The sequence below is a fragment of the Podarcis tiliguerta genome, assembly GCF_965153285.1.
Source record: "Podarcis tiliguerta genome assembly, chromosome: 17".
Taxonomy (NCBI): Eukaryota; Metazoa; Chordata; class Lepidosauria; order Squamata; family Lacertidae; genus Podarcis; species Podarcis tiliguerta.
The window spans coordinates 926,380-940,857 of NC_139550.1; the positions used below are offsets into that span (position 1 = coordinate 926,380).

The 14,478-nt window shown below is 45.9% G+C and overlaps 1 protein-coding gene across 5 annotated transcripts in view; it reads right to left on the minus strand.

Moving 5' to 3' along the window:
* The window catches only part of SIDT1 (SID1 transmembrane family member 1), a gene marked incomplete at its 5' end in the record, with an annotated part of 52,437 nt that overhangs the window by 29,507 nt on the left and 8,452 nt on the right, over window positions 1-14,478 (minus strand). For 2 of the 5 annotated variants that reach the window (XM_083419827.1, XM_083419829.1), the window contains 6 exons: window positions 187-270; window positions 1,515-1,616; window positions 5,862-5,907; window positions 7,820-7,990; window positions 8,324-8,445; window positions 14,317-14,472. In XM_083419827.1, coding sequence (XP_083275953.1) covers window positions 187-270; window positions 1,515-1,616; window positions 5,862-5,907; window positions 7,820-7,881 — 294 coding nt within the window. Of the gene's footprint in view, window positions 1-186; window positions 271-1,514; window positions 1,617-5,861; window positions 5,908-7,819; window positions 7,991-8,323; window positions 8,446-13,953; window positions 13,993-14,316; window positions 14,473-14,478 lie in introns of those variants that run through there. The other 3 variants (XM_083419826.1, XM_083419825.1, XM_083419828.1) reach the window with 2 other exon arrangements.

Below are 14,478 nucleotides of genomic sequence, written 5' to 3' on the forward strand. Positions count from 1 at the left end.
TCAACAAATGAGAGGATCTCTGTAGTTCTGTAGAAACTTGAAGAGGGTCACAGGATCTTTCTCCATCTATTGTACATCCCTGTCTTAATCTCAACATTTTTTGAACCTAGAGCTGCCTGTGGCTAGAACAATAAAGTGAAAAGGGAAAACAGGGAAATGGCTTAATGGATAGCATAAGCAACTCACCTGCACAGTGATGGCTGCCTGTTTGGTCATGGATTGGTAAACGCCATTAAATTCCACATTATGGTCCAAATCATAAACTGGACACTGCAATAGATAGACATTGCTTGTTAAAGAGTTGCCTTAGGTTCTATGTTAAAGTCACCTTGCACAAATCTTTTCCTGAACTGCAATTTTGCACTGTACAATATACACCAGATATTTTTCTCAATATTGAGGGCAGATGCCGTTTAATGTGGCAGCCTCCAGTCTCTACCAGTGTCTCCTATTTCTTTGTGAAAAAGCTCAGTAAGTATCCCCTCAAAAACCCACAATGCACATGGGATTGTTTGCCCTTTATTTTCAGTTCCTGTTTGTACTGTCTTGACCTGCCCTGAATTGATTACTCCCCTTAAACATGACTGCTTTTCATCGAAAGCCAACTTCTGCATTTTAAAACATTACGTGTTAATTCCAGCTGACCAAGAACAACCGACTTTCATGAGTCTGGAAGAAACTGAGTACAGCTCACAAACAGTGCAGTAGCTTGGGGAGGGGCTAGCCAGTTCTTTTGTATAATAATTTTTTTATTTGGTTTTACAGATATTAATTTATAACAATACAAATTACATATCCATATTTAGAGTTTCCTCCAAATCTCTGGATTTCCCACCTTCCCTTCCATGGGTCCTATTGTACACCTTCTTAACTGCATATTTTTCCACAATCCATATTTTGTATCTTTCCATCTTATCCATAATATTTGTGTTATTAAGATCCTGCTAATGTTTTCATCTGTTTACAGTGATCTCCTAGATAAATTATAAATTTTCCCCATTCTTTATTGAAGTTTAGGTCTTCCAGTCAGTTTTGGCATTTCAGCATGGTCCAACAGCTTGATCTGCCATTCCTCTCTGGTAGGGACTTTATCTTCTTTCCATCTCTGGGCAAATAGCATCCCTGTGGCTGTTGTTGCATACATGTGCGACAATAGCCAGTTCTTTTACCCCAGGTGAAGCCCGGGTGAAGGCTCCCAGCCTGTGTGTGTATGTAGACAAATGTACATGGAGGGGTACAAACTGGGTCTTTGACCCGGGGGAAATAAAGCCTAGTTTTGCCCCTGTCACAAGCCATTATTCCCCTGACCAGTGACCACAAACACACCTAAGCATATTCTCGCCATTTGGCATGAGACCTCAGTTCAAAACATTTAGATCTTAAAAGCCCACACAAAGCTCCCAGTACCTGAGACATAGTTATTGATGCGCAATGCTAAGCCTGGGAAAGCAACACCACAATGTTCTACCAGGCTATTACAGCCCTTCTGTATGACCCAGCCTCCTGGAGCTTACCACAATATCCTGGATGGAGACAACGGAGCATGGGTAGACTGTCTCAGAAGTCACTCTGACTATGACAGAATCCACATCTGGAGGGAACTTGTACAGAAAATACTATGGAAAGAAGGAAAGGATTTTAAGGTTCTTTCTGGTCATGCGCTAAAAACATCCTTATGTCATGAGAAAACCATGCCCACTGGAGAGCCCACAGAAGAATTAAAGGGAGTACGGCCTGTTTGGCCGCATTGGGCGCCAAGCTGAGTGGGCACCTCAGGGGACACTGCAACAATGAGAAGCAACAGAAGGCGAGAGGTGGAGGGGCACCAAATTTGGGCTTTGTACAGGGCACCGCTGAAATTTTAAAGCCCAATTTCCGCTATGGCCAACTTAAGCAAGTCCCTCGTCGCAGAGCATTGGTCTGAAGGGACATGGCATAGTGTGCTGAAGGTAAGCAAGTCTGAACCTCCTCAGTGCCCAGAAGGAAGACTCCCTGGGCACACTGCCTTGAGTTCCAACATAGAGGAAAGGTTGGTGAAATATACTCAGAGTCGCAAAGTGATTTCATGCTCTTTATTCAGCTCATAGTGGTGAGGAGGAATGAGTGAATGTCCCCTCAAAGTATCTGCTTTATATACATTATTTACACAATGGGCTGCACATGATTGGCTAATTCTGGAATTCTACTGTAAGCCAATCAGGTTGTGGATTCACTTATATCTGATTGAGTGGTTCCTGCCAACCAATCATACTGCTGCATTGTTCTAGGACCAATCAGACTGCTGCATTCTGAATCCTATTGTTCTAGGACCAATCAGACTGCTGCAGTTTGGATCCTATTGTTCTAGGACCAATCAGACTGCTGCAGTTTGGATCCTGCATGAACATGTGGCAAGGAGTTGCAGCCGCTCCCAGGCTCCGTCAAGTGCTCCTCTTCGGTTTACGCAGTTGAAAAACATTCACCATTCACTCACACAATGGCAACTGCACAATAACATAAACTATGCATTGTGTTGGCTGCTGCTCTGGACGCCTTTGAGAAGAAGGGCAGGATAGGAATTTAAAATAAAATAATAATAGTAATAATAATGGTCATTAATCTCCTTGTTTGTACTGCACCTGTCCTTTGTACCCATCTTCACAGGGTCAAAAAGCTTACTGTTACAGTCATCTCTTGTTGAATGAGCTCAGCCTGTGTTTTGGCAAAAAAAAATCCTAGCAGACACCATTCCGAAAACCAGAAAAACCAGTTCCTCAAAGATTCTCATTACTGTGGCCTACGAGGACTACAGTGTAGTCATTTCACAAATGCTTCCACTAGCCAGTGGGGGAAATAATAGGAACCTTTCTATTTATTTATCGTTGGCATTAATGAGCTGCTTCTCTGCTAAAAGTACCCCTAACACTGTTGCAATAAAGTAAAAAGAGGAGAAAAGGGAGGGGTGGGAACTGGGCTGAGGCTGAAGGTTAATTGAGGAAAGGGATGGAGGAAAGTCCATCGACATATTTGGATCCAGAGATGATACATCTTTGAAAAGATAACTCACAAGGTGCTTGCCCTCACACTCAGGTAATCAAGCTCAGATACAAATCTTCAAAAGCAGAGTAAACCAAAATAGGATGTTAAGTATGTAGGAATTCCTTATGCAAGATCTGGTAAACAGAGTTAAGACTGTTACACCTAAAGATGGCGGAAGCTTGAAAGAGGTGCTTGAATTCCACTTTGGTCCAAAGGAGTCATTGCTTTTTGTGTGCTCCCTATTACTGAAGGAGCTGCTTTTGAATACATTTGCCCTTGTCCGCTATCAGTCCCATAAGCTGGTGCCTTTCAACTAAGCAAATAGCTTTTCTCCCTTAGCAAATCAAACAAGAAGTGGACTTTGCAGCCATGGGTAAAAATGAACAGCAATGTTCGAAGGAGGGGGGGACGGGACACTTATATGGGACTGAAATACTTCTGCTCACAATGCACAAAGATTATCCTCTCTACTATCTTTGCCACTTTTCATAGATATGGTGTTTTGATTCAGAACTCTGCAAGTGTGTGAAATGTGGCAGGAAAAGGAAGGGACATAATTCGCCAACAGCAGGGGAGGGATGGGACTTTGTAGCCAGAAGCATGATTCACCGAGGCCAGGCTCCAGCATCTTACCTCCTGGGCAACCAAGGCAAGTTGTCTGCTGAAGAAGATGCAGACTGAACTATGCTCCTCAGTGGTGCCACCTTAGGGCGTCATTGCAAACCCCACCAGCTGACTCAGAACCTCGTCAGAAAACCCAGTGTCAATGCACCTACAGCTACAAAGCCTGAGCTGCAGCACGGCCCACTATTCAGTCTGAACATTTCATAGACTTTGAAAAGCCTGCTAGGCTGAGCTCCTGCTCTCCACCACTCCTCACACAAGCCACCACTTCTTGCAAGGTGATGATGATGATGATTATATTTAATAATAAATTTATTTATACCCCGCCCTCCCCAGCCAAAGCTGGGCTCAGGGCGTTCTGAAATAAATAAATAAATTTATTATTTATTCCCCAGCCACTCTGGGCAGCTTCCAACAAAACACTAAAATACAATAACCTATTAAACATTAAAAGCTTCCCTAAACAGGGCTGCCTTCATATGTCTTCTAAAAGTTTGGTAGTTATTTTTCTCTTTGACATCTGGTGGGAGGGCGTTCCACAGGGTGGGCGCCACTACCGAGAAGGCCCTCTGCCTGGTTCCCTGTAACTTGGCTTCTCACAGCAAGGGAACCACCAGAAGGCCCTCAGCGCTGGACCTCAGTGTCCGGGCAGAACGATAACAACAACAACAACAATTTATTATTTATACCCCACACATCTGGCTGGGTTTCCCCAGCCACTCTGGGGGGCTCACAACAGATTAAAAACAGAATACAACATCAAACATTAAAAACCTCCCTAAACAGGGCTGTCTTCAGATGTCTTCTAAAAGTCAGAGACGTAGTTGTTTATTTCCTTGACATCTGATGGGAGCGCGTTCTACAGGGCGGGTGCCACCACCAAGAAGGCCCTCTGCCTGCTTCCCTGTAACCTCACATCTCGCAGTGAGGGAACTGCCAAAAGGACTTTAGAGCTGGACCTCAAAGTCCAGGCAGAATGATGGGGGTGGAGATGCTCCTTCAGTTATACTGGGCCGAGGCAGTTTAGGGATTAGAATACACTGCTTGCTAATGATTTGTTTCTTGGGACATGGCCTCCCCATGTACCTGGACAGGCCAAGAGCCTGGTAGAAGTATGCAACACAATATAATTCTTTCGAATGGCCAAAAATAATGCCCTCTGCTGTCCTTAACGGGCGTTATAACAGGCAGACTTTGTATTTGTGGGCAATCACAGCTGAAGGACATCCAGCACTATTTATTACATTGCCCACTATATACAGAACCTAGGGAATGCTTTGTAAATGCCTTGTTTGTCCAAAAAAGCTACCTCTCCCACCCACGGAGAGTCTGCTATGGCTGCTCAGTGTTGCTAATGCTTCAGTGACTCAAACTGTGGCCCTGTTTGCACTGGCGGCAAGAAAGATCAGGAAGAAGAACCTGGACAAAATTGAAGTAAACTGTGAGGGAGATTCAGAGGCCTAAATAGGAAAATATTGTATGTTGTGTGGAGTCCCCACTCTACAAATCATTTAGTAACGCATCTGCATTTTATTATTTTGATGGTTCAGGCAGTGGCTTTGTTTTTTATATATAATATAGTTATTTCTTTTCCTGGTGGTGTTTGTATGGTTTTGTTATGGCATTTGGCTAGTACAATAAAGCTTATCTACCATATTTTTCCATGTATAAGACGCCCCGATGTATAAGGTGACCCCCTTTTGTTAACCCAAAATTAAAAAATCATTATTTTAGGGTTGCCATATCTCTAGAAATGAAAAAACGGACAATCTGAAGCGGCAGAAAGTTGTTGACCCAGACATTTGCTAAAGAATGAACAAATCCCACCAGTGGTCAGCCTGTAATGGTTGGTGGAACTGGTTCCAGCAGCTTCTTCATGGCAGCTGCAGGAAAGTAAGTAATGGGTGTGTGTGTGTGTATGTGTGCGTGCGTGTTTTAAACCCCATACATTCACCATCTGTGTATAAGACGCCCCCCAATTTTTGACTAATTTTTTTTTAGCAGAAAATATCATCTCATATACGGGAAAATACAGTACTTACAATGGCCACAAGATAATGTTTTCTGGTATTGTGCAATTAGGGCATATCAGCATCTTAAGAAAGGAGAGGTAGTGATCCTAATAGTCAAACTACTAATTATACTCACTTACTCACTTGCCACTGCGGGGGGGGGGGGGGATGTATAATCTATACTTAGCATCCAGTACTCTAACTTACCTGCGGTTGGGAAGGGCTGGCACTGAAGCTAAAAGGAGTGTTCAACCTGAAAACACAGGAGGGGGAAAGATTAAGTATGGATGCCAACATAAAACCCAAAATACACCAGAACATTGGCAGGAAGAAGGTTTTTGAAGGTAAAGCCCATCATAGGAGCCAACTCCAGGGGGCATGGATGCTTGGGTACTCACAATAATATAACTGTGGAGGCCAGGCACCCGCAAAGTCAATGAGAAAAGCCGGCAGGTATTTTCCCCGCTCATCAGTTCATTTGGTATATAATAGGTGCCAAAGCAAAACTGAGAAGCTGGATTATGAAAGCATCTCTTTCTCCTTGAATCAGATGCCCTGAATTACCCTGTTCACCCTTCATAGAAGAAAGTGATCTCTGAACCTAAGGTCTTTTCCTCAGAGGGGAAAAAGTCAGGCAGTTTCATTGCATCGCTTAAGGCAGGCTTCCTCAACCTCGGCCCTCCAGATGTTTTTGGCCTACAACTCCCATGATCCCTAGCTAGCAGGACCAGTGGTCAGGGATGATGGGAATTGTAGTCTCAAAACATCTGGCAGGCCGAGTTTGAGGAAGCCTGGCTTAAGACAATAGACCAATCATCAGGTGACTGATGGCTTCTTCAGCAGAGATCAAATTACAGATGTTTTGAGGGAAAATCAACACCTCCCTCCTGAAACCATCCTCTGTCCAATTCAATTTAGTTTCTGTCTGGAAATACAGAGGAACTGCTCCAACTTCCAGTCACTATGTGTCAATCTTGGTTGGAGTAAAAGTGCAAGAGGGAATATGCCAATCCCTCTTTTTCCCCATTTGTTTATGATAGCAGTGGTTCTCAAACTTTCTTTTCTGGGCTAGAATCAAAAGTTGTTCATACAAATACATTGGAAAACAAAATGAAACAACTCGTGGCAGTGTTTGCTTTATAACACAATTACTTTCTAATATGATCATGGGACATCCAGTAAGTATAAAATAAATGCAGCTACATAAGAACATGAGTCATTTCCAAAATATAATTATAAACGAGCCTCTTACATATGTACCTTATGTATGAACACATATTCAATGAGCTTGATTGTCCTTGAATCTTCCCACCAGACTTGCCACCCTCTCCTTCCACACCAGTTTGGTACACCACACTCTTTGGGAACCACAGATTTGTAGTGATCTGTTTTGTGCTACAAGTCTGTTTCAGCTCTGTAAGCTGCACTAATGTTGTGGAAAGCAGTTACTTCCTTTATCTTTTTGTATGCTTTGTGATAATGGTGTGTGTGTGTGTTTTAAGGAAATCAAATTACCAATGGCTGAATAAACAAACTCTTAGAAAAGCCAGCAGGGGTTTCCATGGATATTCAATAGCACAAGGCAGAAAAGTGAAAATCTCCATGTATATAAAAGGGGGTGGGCTTCACACATCTGCATTTATAGCTGCCCAGCACAAACCCAGTGTGTCAGGACAAGCTAAGACAGATGGGTTGCAAGTTGAAGGTACACACACACACACTTGAGGATCCAACTAAAATTTATCCAAGAGTAAAAAAGAAGTTTTAGGCTTGGACTCTGCCAGAAGAGAGTGATGCTGTCCACCAGGAGTGCCAGCTTGGCCCTGTGACCATGGGTGCCCTAGGCCATGGGTGCCATGCAGCGTGCATGGCCCTGACACTGAAATTTGTGAGTGCCTGGCCCCTTCGTGGGGAATTTTGTGGGTGCTCGGGCACCCAGGGCCCCAGGGAGTTGGCACCTATGCTGTCCACCAGCTTTCCCTTGCAATCTGTCTCCAAGCTGTGCTAACAATAAGCCAGAGCAACCTGAACCGATTATACCATATCTCAAAGTAGCCTAAGGTCTTCTAGTCACAGTGGTAATACGTATGTGTAACTGACAGCAACCGTGAATGCAGAACAAAAAAACACAGACAAGTTCAGAGTCAAAAACGTGAACCACTCACATAAGTTGGAAGCTCTTAATCTTGGTGACCTGCAGTCTGTATAGGGCATTATAGGGGGCCATGGAAGCCACATCTACAAATATGATCTGCTCAGAAGGTCCACTGTCAGGTGTGGGCTGTGAAGGGCAGAGGGTACGGCTCACTTCTTGGTAGTTATAACTTCTTTGGTAACTGAAAAAACAAGAATAAAATCCAGAATTCTTCATACCCAAGAAAAATGACATTGCTAAATTCTAGAGGACCAGCCATGTTGAACCATATTCAGTATGCACTGATGAAAGGGCTATAGGATTCTGCAGGAGCCCCAGCATGCCAGCAGAATTGAGACACCCCTCTGCCCCTGAAGACAGCCTTCCACCACGCCACAGATATAATGGGTGGGACCTGTGATGCCATGATATGCTCTCATTCCCTATTCGATGGAGGGGACTAAATATGGAAAACCTTAAACAGAATAGCATCAAATACACCAGGTCAGGCAATGACAATACTACAACTACTTACAGGCCTCGAAAAATAAGTGGGACCTGCCAGGATAGCACTCCTTTCTGCTGCCGAACTACAAACAAGACTGGATACTGAAGATCTTCAGAGTTACTCTGCACATTAACCCGGACTGCATCCACCTGCAAAGAGAAAAAAATATGTACAAGGACTCAATAATTAAAAACCCACATAGCGTCATCTCTAAGGGTGCCCATGATGGGCAGGCAAGAGGAACAGATGGTCCCCTACCCTCTGAACGTGAAGTTCCAGATTTCATTTAAAGAACAAAAACCAGATTGTTTCTAGGATTTGTCAAACCTGGGATAGGAGGCAATCATTTGCAGGCACCATTCTCCTCATTAGTTTTCTGAGAAACCTGCCTCCATTTTGCCAATGAACTTGCCACAGACGTTTAATATGTGGTTACCTGCCCCATGTAATAATCTAATTTGAGAGATAAGGCACTTGGAATATGGTCAGCAGTGTCTCTCATAGCAAATGCCACTTGGCATTCTGCTGGAGGGTCCTGTCCACCCCCCCCCGCCCCGCGTCTTATAAAGATGTCCTCCACTGGGGCGTAGGAAGGTGGGTACGGCCCGCCCCAGGCGTCATCCTTGAGGGGTGTGTGTGACAAAATGCCACACCGTGGGAGGCGGCACGGGGCCCGGCCTGCAGTGCACCTGAGCCACTCGCCTCTCCTGGGAGTGACGCGGTGGCTCAGGGCCATGCGCTGCCCATAACGGCAGCATAGTGCTTGAATCCGCCAGGCAGACTCTGTGGGCAGCTCCCCACGCCACCCCCCTGGGCGAATTGCTGTGCTGCCTCCGTGCAGCACCCCCATGCGCGGATTGCCCTGCCCCCATGGATGGATCGCCACGCCACCCCTGCCACTCTGTGCCCCTGGCCCTTCGTCCTGAGATGGGCAGTAATCTTTCCTTGGGGTTGCCCTTACTGCCACTCCTGTTATCTCACATCAAAAACGTCAGAAGGTGTAGTGATAAGCCAAGCTTTTCCTGCTCACAATGTTCAGCAAAAGAGGAAGAATGTAGCCTTGAAATGTAGGAGAACCTGTAACTGCCCGTCAGCTGCAGACCGAAAACATCCGCAGGGCAGAAGTGGCTCAAGAAGCCAGATGTCCTCATGGCAGATGTCTATTAATGTTGCCATGGCAACACAAGCTATGCGACAAGCATATCTTTCTCTCCTCCATAAAGTTTAATAAAAGCTGGCAAGGCACCCTCGAGGCCAGGATCCATGGGGACAAAATGAAACCTGTGATATTTCACACGTACATTCTCCCCGTCAACCCCACGCTTTATACTCTGCACCAAGGCAATAGTCGCAACACCCTGAGGCACCCCACAGGCTCGGCGCTCAGTGTGGCAGAACTGGTCGCACTGCTCTAAATCTACCTCTTGCCTGGGCCAGAGAGGGGGGGGGGGGGTTGGAAAAACTTGTAAGCAAGACAAATCCCTTCTCACCAGATCAATGTGGAATTAGAAAGATTAAGAATTGTAATTACCAGGAATTATAAAACCTCAAAGCTGATAAATTTAGCCATTTGTCTTTTTATTTATTTATTTGGAACCTCTATGGCATTCTATCATTCCCATGTTCTCCACAGTCATGAAGTCTGAAAGCTTCCATCATAAAATAAGCCTATATTCTCAGAATATAGGATGTGGCCCACACCAAGGCTTTTTGCTGGCTAAAGCGAGGGGCAACCCCACCCCACCCCATTCCTCTTGCTGAAGCCAATAAGGTTCACACAGATGAATTTTACTTCCACAGGATCCCATCCTTCACTGCACTTCAAGAGAGGGGAGCAGGGGCCCTTCATAGCACACAGAGATCTATACTGCATTAGGGAGGGTGTCTCTCCCCCCCCCCCCCGTGTGTGTGGGGGGGCTACCACTGCCCCACTCCTTCCAGCAATCACTGCCTCTGGCAACTGCCTCACTCTGTCAGCCCCGAGCTACACAAAAGCTCTGATGCCAGCCACATGAGACTTCTGGTCCACACATTGCCATCTTTTGCACTGAATAATTTTTAAAGAACAGAAGCTCGTAATTTGAATGCTATAGCCCTTCTTTGAGGTGGTAGTTTGCAAACCACCCAGTATCATGGAAACAGCCTGAGATGCAAATTATAACACCTCAGCATTCTTTAGCGTGTGTGTGTCTGCGTCTGTGTGTGGTGTTGTGTAACGTGCATAAAAATGGAAAGTAGATGGTGACCAACCTCCTGGTCATAGTCTCCTTGGTTACCACCTAATGTTTGCTTCTATAAACTACGCCATTAAAATATTTTACCGTTGTATCCCTTTTCTGGCAGCTAAAGGTAAAGGCAATCACAGCTTTGAAAAGGTGCACCTTATGTTGTGCCAATTTATGGCCACTTAAAGTAAAGCTTTATTTGCAAGTTTTCAAAGCCTTCTCAAGCTAGAGATGTCTTGGAACTATCATTGCCTGAGAAATTTGTAATCGGGCAATGCTACCTTTGATATCTTGTATCTATGTCAATGCTTAAAGAGTTAATGAAATCCCCTCCAGGCTATATACATGTTCTTGAGAATGCAGTCCAGTCCACAACAGAAAAAAGGTTCCCCGTCTTTGCATCAAGGCTAAATTTCTTTCAGTGTTTCATTAAAGCAGAGAATGCTTTAATATTCAAGAATGGCTCTGAGCATCTGAATGTGTATCTGAAGAAGTGTGCGTGTACATGAAAGCTTATACCCAGAACAAACTTAGTTGGTCTCTAAGGTGCTACTGGACAATTTTTAAATTTATTTCGACTGTGTCAGACCAACACAGCTACCTACCTGGCTCTGAGTATGAAAGTCAAAGATTTGTACCATTTTCACCCCAGAAGTGGGAGAAAAATGCCCCATGATTCTGGTCTCCTGCTGTGGCTGAGTGGTTAGGAAACGGCTCTGTGGTATCTGCTAGGTAATTTTAATCCCAGGCATGCTCCTCTCTTCTGCCCCTAATATGACTGGGTTTTGTGGGGGTGGGGTGGGGTGTGTGTGCCAGGAATGTAAAACATGAGTGAAGGAAGTGCTTTTTTCCTAGGAAAAAAGGTGCCAGAACTCACCACCTAAGTTGTGTGGGATGTGACATAAGCCGCAACACTTCCTGTTTGCCCAGAGTGGACATGCGGGGTTACTCCAGTTCCAGAAGGACTTCCTGTCATACCTGCTCTGGAGCTTCCTCCCCCTGTGTGTAACCAGGTAGTTGGGTGTGAGCCTGGGAGACCCCATAAGAGGAGCTGGTTGCACAGCCATCTTCCTCTTGATGCCATGCTCTCTGGATACTGATGTATTTTGCTGTCTGCTGGCTCTCAAACCTTCTTCTGTAACTCTAAGTGAAAGCCTGCCTTCAGGGATCCAACTGTGAACTGAATGTGAGTAAATTTCTTCTTGTTTTTTTGTGTGTTTTTTTAAGCTTCTTGTGTCTATATTCTTTTTAGGAGGGACAAAGGGGTCTTACCGGGAATATACTCCAATCTGGGCATGCCAGATTGGATTGCTTAACTAAAGAGATTCAAACGAATCTGCAACTAGCTTCCTGCTGTGTATAGAAGGGAATGAACTCTGCTGTATGACTCACTAGTGTGAGTTAGGAAGGATAATATTTAATCAATATATATCCTCTCCTAGTATCCACAACATTCCCACAAGTCGCCAACCCAGACACCACCGTCACCAACATCTTGTAATGCAAGTCATGTGACAAGATGCCGGGTTGGCCGCTCTCCCCACTCCACTCAGGCCACTTTGGCTGCCATCCTGCGCACCTCACCACTTAGGGACCTCCTTTGCTGGGTTGAGCAGACTTGTTGAGCAAAGCATGGCAAAAAAGGTGCCAGAACTGTGTTCTGGCAGAAAAAAATCCCTGTGTGAGAGCATGATGTCCCTGGAGCCATTGGACTTGGGGTGCAATAGTATCCCTTTGTGTGCTCTGTAGTCTGTAAGATACAAGATGGTGTGGTGGAGGTGTCCCCAATTGTCACACTGTCACTGGCTGCTTCCATCGCCACACATAATGGGGTGTGTTGCCAGTCCCACCTGCAATTGGAGGGCAGTAACAAAGCTTGTGCTTATCAGGGCAAGATATCCTTCCATTTTCTATCTTTTTTATAAAAAAGTATTTCCCCCTCTTGCCCTAGGCTGAATAAGTGTAGTATTTGGCAGGTGTACAGTGTATCTGTGGGCATCCGCTGGCATCAAGGTGAGTAAAAGATTGCTCTGTAATGGACTGACCTGTGAACCAGGAAGTTAAACCTTGCCTCAGGCACCAGACACAAACACATACACATCTTGCAACTATGAGAAAATACAGTGTTGCTGGAGGGCTTCCTGATGCAAGGAATGGGAAGTGCTTTTAATATTAGATAAACACAAAGCATTATTGCAACATGTACCCACTGTACCCACCCCATGTGATGTTTTCTTCCAGCACTAATAGACGCCAGAAGGGAAACTTGTTTTAATCAGGACTATAGCAGAAGGAAAGGTTGACACCCCTCCCCATGTGTTACAGTACCAATGAAAATCAGAGCTCCCTGCAGCAGTTAACAATTAAAAAATAACCACAAGTTCAGGTTCACATCTAGCTTCAGCCTTAGGGGGGTATATTCACATTATGGCTTACTCCTCCATCTCATTATTTAATTCTGCTCTAACAGGTATACCATACAACATAGAAACCGGGTACTCTAACAAATATATCTAGCTATATCTGGGTAAGGTAAAGGTAAAGGGACCCCTGACCATTAGGTCCAGTCGTGGCCAACTCTGGGGTTGCAGCGCTCATCTCGCTTTATTGGCCGAGGGAGCCGGCATACAGCTTCCGGGTCATGTGGCCAGCATGACTAAGCCGCTTCTGGCGAACCAGAGCAGCGCACGGAAACGCCATTTACCTTCCCGCCGGAGCAGTACCTATTTATTTACTTGCACTTGACGTGCTTTCGAACTGCTAGGTTGGCAGGAGCTGGGACCGAGCAACGGAAGCTCACCCCATTGCGGGGATTCGAACCGCCAACCTTCTGATCGGCAAGCCCAAGGGGCTTAGTGGTTTAACCCACAGCGCCACCCGCGTCCCATTATATCTGGGTAGGTAACAGCTATATCCCAATGTGTTCTATGGCATCTCCAAAGATTTTATGAATGCATTCTCATTAAACAATAGATGTTTCTTTGTTTCCCTGACAAATATTCATCTATATATATACAGTACTGGACAGAACTAAGATGTTTCATGACTCAAAAGCTTCAGACAAACGTGGCCTCTCTCTCTCTTTTGAATAAAACTCCCAAATCAAGCAAAAAGCTTAAGACAAACGTGATGCCTCTTGCTTTTCTGAATTAAACTGCCAAATCGAGCAATCAGCCGCAGAAAATGTTTCATCAGAAAGAAGGGCAAGAAGTTAAGGATGGATGCATTTAAAACACACACACACACACCCCAAACAATGCAAGTGTTTCCTGGGCAACTGGGGAAGATAATGGACCAGACAAATGCACCTTTCTCCCACCCCCACTATAGACTCTCAAGGAGGGAAGATCAGCAGCCTGCGGTCGGTCCCAAACCGAATCTAAAGCGCACCCCCCCCCCAAAGAAGGGTTCGAGACATTAGGGTTTCCCCACCGAATCGCCCCAAGGTCGATCCATCTCTCCTAGCATCATCAGATGCAGGCGCGCAGGCGAGACGGGTCTCGCTTCCCTGCCGTGGATCTCCTGCCCTTCCTATCCCAGCTCTGGCTGGCTGCTCTTCCGCAGAGAGGGCTCTCTGGACCCACCGACCATCCATAGCAGCGGCCACGCAGGCCTGCCTCTCTCCTGGCGCCACCTGCCCTGCCTGGGGGGACGGGGGGGGGGAATCTACGCTCCTCGCAGGTGAATCTGGCTCGGGAGTCTGATGGGGACCGCGCGCCCCTGGACCGGTCGTCCGGGCTCTGCTGCCGGGCAGCGGCGAGGAGGACAGCAGCCCTGGGCGGTGCTTCGCCTTACCTGGCCCGGCTTGCTGGTGTAGTTGAAGGCGTAAAGGCGCTCGGCGGCTCGGTTGACCTGGCCGGAGTAGACGACGTCGAACTGGGCTGCCTCTTCCGCGCCGGCGGCGGCCCCGGCGCCTCTCCTTTGCGCGCGGGGAGGCTGCAGCTCGCGGGATCCGGC